Genomic DNA, 18,151 nt, shown 5'->3' with positions numbered 1-18,151 from the left:
ATTGCAGTATGAGCATAGATGATGAAATATATTTCAGCTCTGGAAAGCGGTGCTTGTAATGCTCTGAGTTTTGACTAGAATGGATTTAATTCTCTGTAAGTACCCTGTATGTAGAAAAATGAGCTAGCCAGAGCAGCTCCCTTTAAATTCAAGTTTGCTGAGAAGAGGATATTGACCTTTCTGATGCCTGTTCTGAGGAGCTACTTGTGTATGAAAGTAGCCATAGGGGAGATTCTGCATCCTAACAGTTGTTGGAGATTTTTTTTTCCTGTGTCTTGGCATGAGAGGAATGGGAAATACAGCACACTTGAAAAAACAAGGAGATGAAATATTTTTGTTTCCTTATATTGTCTAAAGAAATAGGCAATTCCTATTAAGACACTGTATCTGCAGTAAGAGGTACTTTAATATAAATATATTTTCCTACTGCCTATTCTTAGTCTTCCTCCTCTTATTAATTAATACTTTACAATTACCAGTAGGAAATTGGCAGGGAAAAAAGTTTATACATTGCTTTCTAAAAAAAAAAAATTCTCTACACGCAAAGCACAATCTTGGACTGAGGACTTCTAGAAATAAGTCCTTTACCTGAGTGAAATTAGCAGTGCTCGTTCTAAGTTCAGCAATAAACCGTGGGAGTTCCTTGATGGCTGTAACTAGAGTTGTTTCAATTTTTTGTCAAAAGTTACTAGTAAGTGTGTGCTATAATCTATATAATTGCTTGTTCTAAATATGTAAGCTAAATACGAAGCTTCTTTAAAAGCAGAGGTGAAAGGTTGGTGCCTTTTGTTCATTTGTGTACAGCCTATGGAACACTTACCAGTATTGCTTTGCATATCCTACAGGGAAGAATAAAGGATGTATACTCAGACTTGGATTTTACATGTCGAAGGAAAACAGAAAGCAAACCCAGGAACCCTTTCTATTCATGCAACTTTTTCCCTCCTGCAAAAACATGTTTATTTACTTAAGTATAAAATAGTCTTTCACTTTTTGTTTGTTTGTTTTTGTCTGTCCTTTGACTTGACTACTGAAGACAGGAGATAAACTTGTGGTCTCTAAAATTGACAAGCACTTACACAGACAAGGTACTGATTGACATCTTCTAAGATCCTCAGTTATACAAAATGCCGTAAATGTGACAGATGCGACAGGCTTTTCTCAGGCTTGCGGTGTGTGTATGTATGTTTTTAATGGTTTCAGTAGTGATCTGGGTGGTAGGAGTACTTGCTAAAGATCTGAAATCTGATGTGGATTCCTTTTTGACCTCTGAGTAATTTTTGTTTTACTTTGTAAAATGGAATGGGGGTGTTAGTTAGTTGGTTTTCCAACAGAAAGTCTACTTTTTTAATGAATGAAAATGAAAAGTCAATGTAATCAAAATAAAAAAAACTGCTAAGAATAAGCAAATCTTATCCATGTGAACATCTTAAAAATTGTTAGTTTATTGCTCATTCTTATGAGGAACCCTCTTTTTTGGGTAGTAGTAATGTGCATATGTCATACTGCAGATAGTTTGCTCTTGTAATGTACTTGTTTAAAAAAAAAAGGCTTGGCATAACTTTGATCACTGATTTGAGAGCATACAGACATGAAGATCACTTGGAATAAGTGATAAAACTATCTACTGTTTGCTTTCTGAATCTTATAAAAATTATAAATTAACCATGTTTTAAAGATTTAAAGAAAACCTTCGCAAGCTATCATGTAATTGAAATACCAGGCATACCTTGTTCAAATACTGTTTGTTGCTGTTCTACTCTTTTGACAAACAATTTTAGAGTTACTTTGCAAAACACATAAGCTTAACTAGAATGGACTCGTATTCATTTCACTGCTTCTCACTTTCTTTTCCCTCAGGAGTCATCTTGCTTGATATCTGGACTAGATATGTATGAGATAAGTGTCTTCCCAAAATAAAACTGACCCAGTTTGTTAGAAGCTTTTACTTGAAGGTGGTTTTGACTGGAAGGGCTTAAACTTAAAAGCCATAATATCGAAGTGAATTTGTGATACCAACTGGCGTGATATTCTTGAATACAAGCTAAAACAATATAAAGAATAAAGGCTAAATAAACCAATAGCTATGACTTGTACAACAAATGCAGTAATATTTCGTAGCAGTAACTCTGCTGAATTTCTCAAAAAATAGAGTTGAACATGCAACTCTTTCCTGAATATCTCAAAAAATTACAAATAATTAAAGAAGTTCATAACTTTTTGAGGCAGAAAAACAGATTTTTGCCTGGGAAGTGTGGAAATAAGCACATAGGGGAGATCTGACTCGTCCGAATGCATGTGAACATTGTCAGCAGATGATTTAGGGTGATATGTGTGTCTTTGAATTCATGTGTTTCTAAATTCTCTAAGTTACCACTTGCCTTTTTTTTTTCCCAAGAGCCTAATATAACAATGCCTTATTTTAATTCATTTCTAATCATTCACAATATTCTTACGAAGAAGTAGTATATTTCGTGGTTGTTATTGCTATATTGCTGTTTGTATCTATTTCAAATTAAAAATACTTTTACGTGTGTTAATAATTATTTCTACACTCCATCATCTGTTTTTAAGAAAAAGTTAAATGAGTAGCTCGGAATCTGAACGGACTTCTTATTTTAACATGTTACAGAAATCTTAATTTATTCAATGTTTTTCTTCTAGTCAATATGCTTTCATTTTTAATGTAGTATTGAATTGTAATTATTCCTTGTGTCAGCAAACCAAATAAAGTCTCTGAACCATCCTGGTAAGTGGTTGTTTCAGGATAGTTCTCCAAATTAACTTCTGGCTGTAAAGCATTACATGCTTAAAATAAATATACTTTGACAGGTTGTAATAAGCATACCAGGAAAAATACACTAAGTACAGTTGTATAATAAAGTTACTTTAAGAAATAGTATTATGTGCTTCGTCAAAGGACCCTGTCACAATTTTGTACTTTTTTTCTCCGTTACTTTAAAGTTTCTGATGGAGCACTGAGATTCTTTCATATCTTAAGGAAAATTCCCAGATAAAATGAGAGAAGGTCTTTATACTGAGTTTTTCAGATAAAAAAAAATAATACATAGTTGTGGCCATAATTATAAAAATATAAATAATAAATCCAAGTCGATTCCACAAATAGCCGGCTGAGTAATATGTGTCATAAATGGAGGATTACTGTGGAGTGCTTGTTGTTTGTGTCATGGCAGAGAGAGGGTGGGGAGGAATGATCCACTTGCCAACTATCTGATGCTTTCAGTCATTTGGCATTTTTTTTGTTACTGCTCGTTTATTGTGTTTTATGGTCACCTCTGAGTTTGAAGATGTTCATGTAGGACACTGCAAGCTTTTTATCCAACATCAACCATACGTTTAGCTCTTATCAGAGGGTCAGTTCAAGCACCAGGAGATCTGAACTTCTTGTATAGTTAAATCCTTTGGATATATGACATAAAATTAGTAAAAACAAACAAACAAAAAAACCCAAACAAACAAAAAACAACAAACCACCTCTTGGAATATTTGTTATATGATTGAAAAATTGAAAGAAAGCAGACCAGCATAGGTTGCTCTAGACTATTTCTACTTTTTAGAGAGATGTTAAGATGAAAACAGATTTAAGATTTAGACATGTCAGAGAAGTCCAGTGTCTGTTGTACTCAGGTTTGGCAGGTTTTCAAGAGAGTCTACTTGAATGTTAGCTAGGCTTTCGGAACATGTAGGTTTTTGAAAAGTATACTGATTTTTATGTTTGTTTTGCAGAATATTATGTGGAGATCTGTTGCATGTCAAAAGTAGAAGGGAATCTTTTACTAATACGCACAAGAAGGCACAAAAGTTTTAGTGATTTGTATTTAAAAAAAGGTAAAAAAGTATCCTATATCAAATGCAGGAAGTTTTTTGTTTTTTCTGCTCGGTGCTGTTGAGGCTCCAAGTAGAGCTTTTTATCCAGTTTTTGGCACGAGCCAAGATAGATAGAACCCATTGGAGAGCCTCCAGAGGAGATGAAAATGATCAAATGTCAAGGAAGCATGAAAAGAATGAAAATTGATATTCATTGTAGGAAACGTGTCTCTTTTTCTAGATTGAAATTAGAAAAGAGGTTTTGTAAAGAAAGGAATAATCTGTGAAGAAGACTAGGAATACTTAATCTAGGGAGGGAGATTTAGAAGTTAGGAAAAAATATTAATCGTAGGAATAGTTGTGCTCTATAATAAATTGCATAAGAAGGCCAAGGATTTAAGAACATGTTGGAAGAGCATCTGTTGGTGTTGGTTGATTCCTTATTCAGATAGACAGATGAGTGTTCTCGAGGTCCTTTCCAGCTGTTTTCTTTAATTATTTTGAAAACAACTTTAATAGAAGTGGCTTGTGTAGGAGATACCATTGATTAATGAATGTTGTTTTGATTTTAGACAAGCAAAAACTTTATATTTTTTGGCTTCAAAGCACCAGATAATGTTTTTGTTGGATAGGTCTAATAAAGGCATGAAAGACTTCTGTGCTTGATGAGAGAGAGGTACCTGTTACTAAAGCTGGTTGTATTGAGTTGTTTTGTGGGCATTCACATAAATGTGGGTATCTATCACAATTTTTCCTAGACAATCTATGGCTTAAACTGCTAACTGCCTGCATGGTATCTTATGCTGCATTTATTTTCAATGCAAGACCTAATGAGGGTGCGTATGGAGGGCAATTTAATAGTGATTTTTCAGCTCCTATGCTGATTATTAGCACAGTAGGCCAGCACAGATTTAGGATCACGTCTGGATTCTTGAAGTTGTTTTGATTGTCTTGACAACAGGTACAAAAAGCATATTGAAATCATTATTTGTCATTAGGAATTTAGTGTTTTCTTCCTGCAGAGGATATACTAATCCTTTTTTTCCCCAACATGTTGTTAATTGTGTTTAGTGTGTTCTGTAATTCCATAGCAAGGTAAGTAGAATCGGACAGCGAACAGGTCACTGATCAGAGAATGAGTGTTTGACAAATAACATAGGTGACAGGTGATGTAAAGCATGTCGCAAGCCTGTTGCACTGAGGGAGTAGTGAGATTTTTGAAAATCGAAGAGATGGAAATTTGATGAACAAAATCTTAAATCCAAAAATTCCACTTCCTGATCCCTTATTTCTTAAAAATGTATTTGCTTTTATTGGTGCTTCTGCTTTGCTCTGTTGCTAAGTTTGGTATTTGAGTGCTTTCCTCACCTTGCCTTGGTATCTGTGATCACTTGGAATAAGTGAAGATGTCTCCAGTAATTTAAAACTGGTATAAAAGGACACTGGACACCTCTGTGGTATAATGTCATAATTTTCATTTAAATCATAATTGCTAAAATTGCTTCTCATAGTTTTACAATCATTAAGAAGGATTCAGTGTTATTTATTTCTGTCTGTATCAGAGGACCATACCTTCAAATTTTTTCAGTAATTTCTTTGTTTGCTTCTTCCCATGATCAAAAGGGTTTAGCCTGGACTATACTCCAGATGCAGTATTTTATGACATTCGTTTTTAATGCTTCCTTTGAAAATGTTTTATTTTCAGGTCTCTGTCTTGAGAAGTTGCCAATTTCTTCTTCAGCTAGCAACCTCCATGTGGACCGTGAACAAGAAATTGTTACGTGCTATGAGAAGGCTGGGGATATTGCTCTTCTGTACCTTCAGGAGATAGAAAGGGTAAGAATTATGTGCATCATCTGTTATTGGTATGATGATACCAACATTTTGGTAATTCATCAGAAAGAAAATGTCTCGTAGTTGTTTTCTTAGAACTTCAGGACATGCTTACTCTTGGACAATAAAGCTGGTGTGACTTTCTGTCCTCCTAGAAAATTGTGCTAGTAGTCTGAAAAGGGACAGAACTCTCTTAATTATTATGTATGTTCAGGATGCTGATCTCTAGCCTCCTGGGAATTCATTTATGGATGTGGTATATTATGGGATATTTCAAACACATGTAGGAATTATGTATATTGCGTGTATACGCTTCCTGGCATTTCAGATAATTCTTAAAAATAATTAATGTTGTAGTCTTCATTAGATACTAAGTTGGGGTCAGAAAAGAAAAAAATAAAATGAAGAGGGAGAGAAGTAATTGATACTGCTTTTTAAATAAACACGTTCTTATTTTCTGAGCTTTTGTGCTTTGGAGTGCTTTTGTTGTCTTAGTGGTTGGTAGAATATGTAGTGAATATGAAGGCAAATGAAAGCTGATCATTTTCCATTTTTAATACAACTAATACAAATTAAATCATTTCTAAACTGTTTCTTTTAAAATCTCTCTGGATATCACTTTTAATCTTCAGTGCTGCTTTCTGCAGCACTCTTTCCTAACCTACCAGGGTTTTAGATTTTAAATACCATCACCTCAGCTACTGAGTGAGGTTGCAAATATGCTTTGTCATGCACTTCCTTTTTTATACTCTTCTTCACGTTAAGTTCTGAAAATATATTAGAAAACTTTTCTTACAGGCCATTCTGCTTGGTGAAGAAATTACCGTTAAAGGGATAGCGAACAGCAAAAAAAGATTTATATTTAGGTATGAATGGAATTAAGGACAGAACTATTCAGCTATCAGCTACCTAAAAATGAAAGACTTCTCCAATGTAAAGTATTAGCTTCTTTATGAAAGTCTACAGAACTTGATAATTTTTGTTGTATTTTTTTTCTTGTGTTCTCCTAGGTGATTAATACGAATATACAAAACAGAAGCCCTAAACCAGGACCCACTACACATGAACAAGAACTTGGTTTTTTCTTGGAAACAGGATTACAAAGAGCACATGTTTTATATTTCAAGAATGGGTAAGATTTGATTCACCATTTTTGTTTGTTTTGATTTAGGTTTTTTATTTTCATTCTAACAGATTGTGATAATTTTTAACAATTGTGGGTCATGCGATCATGAGGCCTCTTTAATAAGGCACTAAAGTTTTGAATGAAATAGTGAGGCTGCCCATATTGTATTTATTTACATGTTGTTAAATCCTTTGATTAAAGTATATTAAACAGAAAACATTTTGTATTTTACTTACTATTTGTGAGAACTTAAAATACCTTAAACTTGAACTATTCTTTGATAGTTCTTTTATTTTACTATTAGAAAGTAAATATTAGAAAGATGTTATTATAGAGTAATTGACAACATATTGAAAATCCTGATTTTTATAATTTTGATTTCATAATTTTTTTCTGAATCTCTTCAGTTATCACTTATTTTAACATTATGCTGCAGGATAAATGTGCATGAAGACCAACAGTATGTATACAAGTATACAATCTCTATTGTACCTGCTCTATAGATCCTTTTATATCCTGCATGGGAGCTCCTTTATAATTTTAAAGAAGACTTCTATTAGAAGTCTAAAAATAAATTCAGCCATCAAGGAAGATGAAAAAAGAAATACCACTCTTCATTTTTTAGAGCTTTAAAACTTTGCACAAATGGTTCTTAAGTACATTTCTGACATTTGTTGTTGAAAGCATATAGTTTAAAAACTGATCTGCAGAGCTTTTGTTTTGTGTTATTTTATTGAAATTTTGGAACTCTAGATAGGACTAGCATTTTGTACCAAAAATGTTTCTTATTCTTTCAAGTACATAAACAGGAGATGAAGGTAAATCATGCAGTGTCTGTAAAGAGTTCGAGATTTTCATGTACTGATGGTTGGTTGATAAAAGGATATCCCAATTTTGAACCTGTTCAGGGCAGTCAGCAGGAAAATGGTCACTAAGCTTCTTAAAGTAAGGAAGTAATGCTGCTATATTGCGTGATCTGAGAATTATGTTTGAGTTCTGTTTTCATCATTTAATTGCAAGAGGAATGGAATGTTTTGAAAGTTGGTTTTTTTTTTTTTCATTTAGCAGGGCTAAAAATAAAATTACTGTTTTCATGTCTGCACAAAAGATAAGTAAAATACATGTATTAAAAGAATCGCAGTGGCAATCATGGTAAAGAAAAAAGCTAAATTCCACATTTCAAAGAATTTTCAAAAAGTAATCAGCAGTAGACAGAGAAGATTAAGAGTAACCACAAAAAGTTGTGTAGTGGTTTATTAAGGAACATCTAGCCTATAGAGGAATGGTTTTTGTTAATTTGTTTTTTCCTAGACCATATCAGCTGGTCTGGCATAAACTTTCAAAAAGCTGACTGTATTCTATGCACATTATAATCCTTCACAGTGAAGCTGCTGGTGTTCTTGTCAACTCCTGCATAAACATACTATTTTTTTTTCTCCACTCCTTAGTACAATGGTCACTTGTAGTTTACAAGCTGATTATGCATTATACGTTTAATTTTAAATGTCGTCTTCCAATTTAGTTGTCTAGTGCTAGAAGTAGTAGAAGAGGAAACGAGCTGTCAGGGAAAAATGAATCAGTGCCAACCATTATTTTGCATACTTCTACCATTATATCCTTCAGTTTCCTTTCTTAATTTAGAGCCAATCCCAATTCTTTCAAGATTGCCTAATATGGACATTGTTCCAGGCCCTCAGTTACATTGCTGCTTTTATTGGTCCCTTCTTTTTTTGCTTGTTTGTTTTTCACTTGAATTTACCAGAACTGAACACAGAGCACTGCTACTTTAAATATATATATTTTTAACAGTGACAAATTTGTAGCATGCTTTTCAAAACATTGGTATCAAAGATGCTTCACTTGATTTTTAAATTTGGCATGTATTCTGATATTAGGTTTATATAAATTGAGTTCAAGATCTTCGATCTTTGTCTTAAGCTTTACAATCTACTTCAAGTTTTAATTTAATCTAAAATTATAATGATTATATGAAAATTTTCAAGCAGGGGAAATGTAGATATTTTTAATACAGGCAGTTTAGAAACTGAAACACTGATTTAAATAAACTTTTTTCAGTTGAAGCTGTAGATACGAAAAGGGCGTGAATCCTGTAGAAGATGCAGGAAATTACCCATTTAACTGCTTGTGAGTGATGAGGGAGAAGAAGAAGAGGAAAAATATGCCTGTTTTTACAGGCAGACCAGCTCTGGTATTCATATTGCAATGCAGTGGAGTCTGTTACTTGTATGTTCATGAAGTGAGATTGTAACACTAAGATAAGTTAAATCCAAAATGAAAGTTCCTTCCACTAAACTATAATCTGGCATTGTATTGAGTGAATTCAAATTTTATCTTGTTACCAGCATTGTGGATTCATCAATTTATAGACTAGAGCATGCTTAAAGATTTGCCAAGATGCTTATGGGTAAATGGTACGGATTTTTAATTTTTTTTTTTTTTTAGATTTCAGTTCCACTCCAGTAAGTACTAAAAAAAACCAAAAACAAACACACCTCTTTTAACATCTGATGGAGAACTGAATTTGTCTAAAGTCCTTTTGTGAGGAAATGTGTTGTTGTATACCTTTGTTCACTCATTTATTCACTGCTTTTGGACTCTTTGTCCTCTAGAACTGGAAATCTCATTTTTGGATGTATTGATTACAAACTGGAAAAGAAATTGAGAACTTTTATACTAACTAAAAGAACACCGTTTCATCAGTAACGTAGGGAGTGTTGCTGCCTACCCAGAATGCTGGTTGATCAACTTTAAACTTTTGCTTTGCTTGCTAACTGTGTAGAGATTTTCATTTAAGTGAAGAAAGCAAGTTTTTGTAGAAGATTAAGTGAATATCTTTCAGGCATGCATTAGTGTTTGAAACCTCTGAAGCCTAACTGCTAAGTGCCAGCATTTTGAAAATACATGGAATAGCAATTATCTAAAAATAAAAAAAATATAAAAAAAAAGCCTAAAGTGGCAATAGCCTGAATGGAAGAGCACTATTTTAATGATCTATTAAGGCACGAATCAGAAACTAATGTTTTCTTCCAAAATGTACAGAATTTAAGTAAAGTGTCAAACTACTTTACCATTTTTCACTTGGGAGCTGAGGAACATTTCAGCTTCGCAATGTGTAGCAAGTTGAGGAAGCTGTTCTGAAACTAAAAGGAGGGTTTAAAATATATATAACTTTAAATGTCTTGCTGGCTGATTATGCAACTTCCATTTAGTCTAGTAGCTGCTTTGTAATTTCAAATTGGAGGAGTTCAAAGACCTGGTATTGTTCCAAGAAAAGCAATGAACATAGAAACTTTGACATGAGTACTTCAATATAGTTTTTTTGTTTGGTTGTATTTTTTTGGTTTTCAAGTAAAATGCTGCTGAGAAAGGACAACAGTTTATGTACTGCGTAATTCTTCTGTCCTTGAATTTACTTTGTATTCATGTTTTAAGATAAACCAGACAAAATTGTAAATGATTTTTATTTTTGAATTAGCAAAGCTCAGGACTGTATTCGCTCTGTACACTCTTAAAGCAAAAGAGCTTTTTGCTTGGAATCTAAAATCAGGTGGCCATCATCTGAAAACCAGCCTTAGCTAGCTTCAAGAGCTCTCGTCATTCGTCCTATATGTCACACCCTCACAAGGACATCGTTCTATCATGGGAAAAGGCCAGGATCCAGACTGCAATTTGGTCTAATTTCCATCCCTGATCACTTGCTGAATCAAAGCCTGGTGGAACTGGACCAGGTCTGTATTCCTCATGGTGCTATTATCTGTGCTGACATAGCTGCTCTGAAGCAAGACCTTCCCAGTCCTCTCCATGATGATGTTGTTCAGAGGCCAGCCCTTTCTCAGTAGACAATTAACCCAACAAAAAATAAAGTTTTTCTGTGAATAAATGATTTTTATTGGCTTACAAGATGTCCGACAAACACACAAAACAACAGTCCTTGGAGTTACTCATGTAAAGGACTTGTCTGTGTAGGAGTTGGTTTTTAGTTTTTGTTTTGTTTTTCCAGTATGGCACTTGCAGGAATATTGTTCTCGTGTTAGTAGGCAAGGGAGAGTGAACAGAAGCCAATCCATAAGTGCTATTGTTGCGTGCGTGTGTGTGGGTGTGGATGTGTGCTACCTTGATCGATTGTTCTGCACTTCTCCAAAGATTAAGATTCAAATTCTGATGAAGTCTAGGACTTAGATATCTTGTGAACATTAATTAGTAAATAAGGTACATCACTGAATGTGAGCCACAGTTGCCAGTTTTAACTTAAATGTTAACTGACCCTGTTGACTTGAAGAGGCGGAGATAAGTAGGCGGGAGGATTTATCGGTGCTAGATTTCCTCATGGTAGTGGCAGAACTGATCTGCTAAGCATTTGGGCAAGTTTGCCAAGGAAGGAGTGTATGTATTTTGGTCATAGTTGTCATAAAAACAGAACCGGCTCTTGGAAGAACCAGTTGACTACTTATCTACAGAGATGTAAATGACTAGTACTAAAGGATTCATCTTCATTTTAAATAGTAATAACTGTTCCGAAACTACTTTTTGCAAAGAGTTAACAAATTGCATTATTTGACTCTTCAGTGCTATCCTCTGAAGTTGTAGGCAGTGCTGTAGAGGTCAAACTGGTTTCTGACGGTACGAACGTGGTATTGTAGTGGACAGAAGGCTGGTACAGTGGTAAGAAAAAGCAAATACTGTGCAGGTGTTGGAGACTGTTAGCATCTGATGTCATTTGTTATTGAAATTAATGGCATTTGAAATTCATCAGTTCTTTCAAAGTGTCCATTGCTCAGGTTAGTTCCTCGTCATTGTCCAAACAATTAAAAATATATGTTTCTAAGTTAAAAGTAGTATTGATTTGACTGTGGTAAGAATCAAAGCTTAACTGCAGCGAAAACCTTGGAAACAGTATGTGTTACAGAAATGCTAGTCACCTGTTGAAAGGCAGGCAAACTTTACCCGTGTTTTCAGTTGAATACTGGAAAAATCTTCCTTTGCACCTCCCGATCTCCACATCCTTTCCTTTCAAAATATATAACCACCAGGATAATCTATTCAACAGCCAGTTTACTGGAGAGGGCTTATAATTTTTGTTGACATGCAGGCATTTTGGTGTTTGTACTGAAAATGTTTTCTTGTGTTCTGGCAATTTGTATTTGGTAGGCATGTCAGATCTGACCTTTTCTGTCTCCCAGATTCTCTGTCCCTTGCTGGCCTACCCTTCCCAAATGATTTTCTTCTCAGCTCCTGTTTGATGCACTGTATTTTTCAATATGAGAAAGTGAAAGTAGCATTTCTTTTTATGAGTGTGTGGTAGTGCCCTTGTGCATTTGATTTCTCTCCCATGCATAAACATAGTGCATGTGTATGAATAATTTTGATCGTGTTTTAATGTCTTCTTGTTTTACTGCCACCAAATCCTCATATTACTGCAGTGTGGGTACTTAAAAACAGAATTTCTTTGGAAATAAGTGGTTCCTCAGAGATTGCATTCAGATACAAGTATGGTAAGCAACTCAGCAGTGAAGTAATCTCCCTCATTTATTTTGCATTGACATTTTTATAGGACTATCAACAAGATGTTTTTAGAGATGTTCCTTTTTTTTTTTTTTCCTGAAAGAAGTGTTGCTTGTAAGCCTTATGCTTAGGAATACTGCATGAATTCTTCCTAGTAATGAAATAAGCAGAGGAACAGTATAAAGAATAGCAATTACTAGTACAGATTCTGCTTGTTTGCTTTGGAGCATTTGCACGGGTTCTTCTTTCCAGGAGGTGTTGTACCTGTTTGTGGGTAAAATTCATGTTTTGAGTGTGCTGTATGTAGTATGAATTTGTTTTCTCCAAGTTAATGTATGCATTTACATGGCAGTGTTCGCAATGAATTTGGAGAGTATAAAAACAAAAGAAAGCTTAGTAAGCACTTTCAGAACTGTTATTGGGATGCAATAGAGAAAAGGAAATCCTGTCCTCTGTTATACTTCGTTTTGGTGTAACAGTCTGATAGCAAACACAAAACTTGACAATAAAGGGGCAAAACTTGCAATAAATATACCGATGAATAAATGGCACCTAAGCAACTTAAAGTAGTGGAAAACGATGAGTTTTCTTCAGCTATTAACATCTCTAGCTAACCAGAAGCAGCAACTTCAAAATTAAACATCTCCTATGTGAATGAGAGTGAGAAAATCAAAGGAGGTTTGCTAACCTCTTGCTTGATTTCCCCCTTCCCTCCCCTGGTTAATGCGCTCTTATCATTTTTTTCAGTAAACGTGTTGCTGTTTTCACACTGCTGTCCATAATACTCTCTGGTTTTCAGTTTGAACACTTCTAGTTACTGACTTTAAGCTGGGCACAAGCCCACGACTGACCAAGATTTATGTTAGGTCTTACACTGGTGTATTAGTACTTACAGCTCTCTCACAAGACTGTCTCAGAGCCGAGCTCCTCAAGTGGCTACAAATCAGTTATACTCTAATCTTTTTTTTTAATGTATTGAACTGCTGTAATATATATCAGTGTTCCAGTGCTAGTGTTTATCGTTTCTTCTTTTCCTGCAACATCGTACTTTGTGCTTAATTAACTTCTTAGTGTTTCTTTTCCCCAATGTTAACCAACGTAAAAACGTTTTCTTTTTTCTGCCCTGCTGCTTTTTCAGTCCCATCTCTGTACTTATTCTCATTTGCAATTTTTTGAATTCAGACCACCAAGATTGTCTGAAGCTCTTAGGTATCTAGTGGAGAAGTATTACCATTAAAAGTAGTTTTATCTGTGTGAATTTTTCCCCTTTGCTGTACATCAGGTTTGCTTTTTAGCCATCCTGTGTTATACTGCAGCACCAACACCTGTTTTCTTCTCTTGTTTGCCAGTGGTAAGTTCTCAGCTTAGAACAGAAATGTTTCGTAGTGCTGAAATGTCACCTTGGGAGTCCTGCTCTCCCTCCATCCCATTTCTTTTCCCCAGCTCTTGGTTTTTCAGAAATGCGTTACGAGTTCGCAAGCTTAAAAACCACTCTGGGAAAGAACTGAGCAATGTGTGTTTTGCCTGGAAAATGGCCGTGTAGTGCAAAGAGTCCCCTCCGCACCACAGCAGAGCGCAGTGGGAGGTTGTAGCTGCTGCTGGGGTTTGCATGAAGCCCCTCCTGCTATAAGGGCTCGTAGGCTTCCTTTGCCCCTGCATTAGGTTCCCTCTCTGAGAGCGGGGCATGGCCAGTGGCAGGCGTGCTTCTTCACAGGTGTCACCCCTGGTTTGTGCTCACTGAAAGGATGCCTTTCTGTTCCTCCCACCCTCTTCTCTTCTGTGTCACCAGTGAGAGGGCTGAACCACACACAATGCTTAGAATTTGGCCTTGTTTGTGTTTTTGCTAAGCAATGCCCGTGACTCAATATTTGATCTCTTGCTTCAGATTAGCTCTTTGGGTTCTGCCAGGTGTTACTGCTCCAGGGATGCATCCCAGCTGCTTCGTTGCTGTATAGAATCTTGTATTTTATCACAGCATACTTCCTTCATGGTTTCTGCTGTTCTTTTCTGACCTTTGTATCTCTAAGACAGGTTGTAAAACCACCGCCACATCGCTCACTGCTGAAGTTCCCCATGCTTTTATCAGGCTTGATATTAAAATGAGTGACACCCTATACCTTCAAGTTGGTATTCTAAACAAAATTATTGCATTTACTGCATGTCTTCTTTCTAATTTTGTGGGAGATTTTATATTTTCATCTAAATATAGATAACTCTATAAAGTTTATGACCATACAGATTGACTGATGTGTAATGCAATATTAAATATTTACCAGAGTAAATTTGATTTGCCTCGTTCCATCTGTTAACTTATTTCCGTAGTAAAACTTTCTGGAATGTTTAGTGCTTTTTTTGTTGTGAATTCAAGAACTTTACCTTTGTAATCTACCCCTGCTCCTTCCTCTGACTAGATCTCTGCTCAAAAAGAAAAGAAAATATAAGAGCTAGGGCAGGACTTCTAATCCACTCTTTCTCCAGTAACCGGTGAAGTCATTTTTGTGAATCTGTTTGTTGTGTTTTAGTAGTTGAATCTAGTGCTTTGTGTGTATGTATGTGTGTGTATATATGTATACATATATATATACACACACACACACATGCATATCTGTATACTTATATGAAAGAATATTCTAAAAATCTGAGAAGGAGCTGAGGTGCTGGTGTCAAGAGATGTGGCATTACCAGCTCTCATTTTCCCTGTACCTACACTCCTGGCACATATTGTTTATTTTTTGTTTCTGGTACATGTTTGGGACTCCTGTGGACTCACTTCATTTTCCAAAACAGTGGAAAACAAACGGCAAAGAAATTACATCTTTCTTTCATTTTAGTGAGATGAAATGATTCACCAGGTGTGGTAATGGCTGGTGTTGCTGTGAGAAAAGAGATGGCACCGTACAACTGAGAGCAGGAAGGTGTGAAGAAGGACGAGTGGTGGAGAAAGGGAACAAATACCGAGAGGAGAATGGGGAGAATGAGGCCTTCCCCTTTTGGTAGCGAACCATTAAATGGATTTAGCTACCAGTGGAATTGCAGTCTAGGCAATGTGTTTTCATTCCAAATGCATCTGATTATGGCCTTCAGGAGAACAGTAGATGAGGATAAAGTAAGGCTGTTTAGACGTTTTGTTACTGTGTGTTCCAAAAGAATTGCTGCTTGATTGGGCTGTTTCGAATACTTGGGCTTATGCAGCAGTAATGGCACACTGAGGATGTTTCATTTATAAGCTAAAAATTCAATCAGGAACTTTCAAGCATCAAGCAAACATAATCTGCTGTAGTGAATATCAAATACCAAGGATTTTTCTTTCTGTATGAGTTAACAATAGATAAAATAAATGTATGATGCACGGTGATATTGTTGCTGTTTCATGGTTGTGGTGCTTTTTTGTTTGTTCTTGTTTTGTGCTTTTTATATGTTTAAAAATAACAGCTTAGATTGTGGAAAGACATAAAGGATTTTCTACTTGTAATTCAGAAAGTAATACCCAGTGGTAATCAATGTTTTGTGGAAATTATACAGTAGTGTGAGAATGTTAAAGGGAAAGTATGAAAGGAAGTGAGAAACTAGAGCAAAACCAGGGAAAACAGAATTGGATTGCATTAGGTCCATCGTTTTTATAGTTGTGGGTAAAATTATTCATTTTTCTTTTTCTCCTTAACCTTGAGAGAAAACAGACAAGCCTTAGTCACAACTATCTGAAGCACTGCCAGTTGGGCAAAAGATTTGACATCATCTCTTTGGTCAAATCTGTAATAAAGTTCAGAAAGCTGTAGAGATTTTGGTCTTTTTTTTTTAAAAGTAATCTTTGAAAGGTTACATAGAACAATTGCTCTAGTATGGTAAATAACATACCTCAGAGGATTAAGCTGCTGTTCTGTTAGTGCTAAAGAGTTAATCTGAGATTTCTGTGTGTATGTGTGTCAAGAATTTTGCCTGCCCCTACTCCTTCCCTCAATAGAGTGGTTGTACAAATTTAAAACAAATACTTTTATTCTTTGCTGTTTGAGTTCTTAAACAACAATCTTTAAAACTTAAAATGTACTATTGAGGTTACAAACATTACATTTCTTTTTCTGTATGGAGAGGGAGAGTACATTTGGAAAACGGGCTCCATTCCAAAAGCAATTTATGTTTCATCACTTTCATCAAGCGATTTAGATTTCATTAGATTTCATTGTTCATGTTTTTTTCCCCTCTTTTTAAAACATGAGTAGTTCTTGTTTTTTCCCCTCCTTTTAAAACATGAGTATTTCTTAAATGAGATATAGTAAGCCTCAATAATGAGGTAATAAACTACCATGAGAAACATTGCTTGTTCATTGGCATGGCTCTGGATATACTTTTCTCTGTTAAGTGGGATAAACACCCGCGATTTAACCAATAAATTAAAAAGTGGGTGAGGCTTGGTCTAAGTTCACTAAGCAAAAATTTATTCTAATTCCATGTTTAATCTATAAAAGGCAATGTTAGACTAAGTAATTATTATTATTTTTTTAATTGATTACCATAAGAGAGATACATGACAAAGCAATTCTCACATTAATGGAGAAGATACCATAATATACTGCAAATAAAAAAATAATTAATCTTACCAACCTTTTTGAGGTTAAATTTGAAGTATTTTTTTCCTAGGCTGTATTGAATACGTTGTGACTGGATCTCACTTCTGTGTTATCATTTGTTCTTTTATCCTAACTTTCAAATATGGACCACTTCTCCTTGAACAGTTTCTTTCATTCTTTTCATCTTAAAACGCGTGTTTAAAATGTGTGTTTAAAGATGGAAAGATAAGATATTTGTCTGGGGTTTGACAATTATCAGGACCATTAATGACAAAGCACCTTGGTGTCTGATGGCAAACATGCTTTTTGAAGCAGAGGCTTCAAAGGGGTCAATATGCCTGTGCCAAAAGTACGCTACTGCTAATCTACATGCTTAGGTCTTACATGCTGATTCTGTACTAAAGGTCTGTATTGCCCCTTAACTTTCTTACTGCACTTTCTTTTATATCATATCTACTCTTATGGATTTGCCACTGTTTAGGAGGGAGCAACTTTGCATAGATGCAGTTAAAATATTTTCATAATGCTAAACAGAAATGCTGTCAGAAGTTTTCAAAGGGGCATAGAAGTTGGTCTTGCATTATAACAGTTAATCAGATTCTAACAGAAGCCTTTGGGAGTTTGAGGGCCAATAGGTAGACACAAGGAAGCAGATGGCCCCAAGGGCATTTATCCGTATAGAATTCCAATAGAAGATCAGTACCTTTAAATCCTGATTCCTAGTCTGTAACTTGTGTAGCGCTACTTAGTCAACATAGTTTCTTTTCTTGAGGATTGAAAGCAGCAAACGTTTTGATTAGTCTTTAAAAACATTAGCAAGATGCATTTCAAAGGGCTTGACTCTAGCATGTTCTGATGGGGGGCAGTCATACAAACACTAACTAGCAACTTCTGTCCATGGGCTCTTTGTCAAGCCTGAAATGACAAGGTGTGTCAGCTTGAGCGCATGTGAATGTACCTTAAAATTCCTTGCCTCAAGAATGGAAAGGATCTCAAAGTCCTTTACAGACACTGCGGATCATTGCTGTCCAGGTTAACCTGCCCTTTTGCTCCTGGAGTTGTGTCAGTATGGGTGGAACTGCTAACACGAAGGCACAACAAAGTGAAAAGCAGGTAAAAGGTATGTGCTGGCTAGGCAGGAAAGGCATGTGCTGGAATAGCTGCCACCCTATTCTCCCAAATATTGCAAAGTGTTAACAAATACAGGAAATGTACTTTGCTGAAAGTAGTGCAGTGTGGAGACCTACCATACCGTTCATGGTATATTTTGCTTCAT

The 18,151-nt window shown here is 35.4% G+C and overlaps 1 protein-coding gene across 5 annotated transcripts in view; it reads left to right on the top strand.

Annotated features, from left to right (window-relative positions):
- Positions 1–18,151, top strand: part of TTC7B (tetratricopeptide repeat domain 7B) — a 137,234-nt gene that overhangs the window by 27,317 nt on the left and 91,766 nt on the right. For all 5 annotated transcript variants that reach the window (XR_014585278.1, XM_083838843.1, XM_083838840.1 and 2 more), the window contains 2 exons: positions 5,534–5,664; positions 6,672–6,793. Coding sequence is in view for 4 of the 5 variants with exons in the window: in XM_083838843.1 (XP_083694969.1) it covers positions 5,534–5,664; positions 6,672–6,793 (253 nt within the window). In the remaining variant the exon portion in view is untranslated. The remainder of the gene's footprint in view (positions 1–5,533; positions 5,665–6,671; positions 6,794–18,151) is intronic.

Source organism: Anser anser (genome assembly GCF_964211835.1).
Source record: "Anser anser genome assembly, chromosome: 5".
NCBI lineage: Eukaryota > Metazoa > Chordata > Aves > Anseriformes > Anatidae > Anser > Anser anser.
The sequence above is the reverse complement of the archived record's forward strand: the minus strand, read 5'-3'. Positions and strand labels throughout refer to the sequence as shown.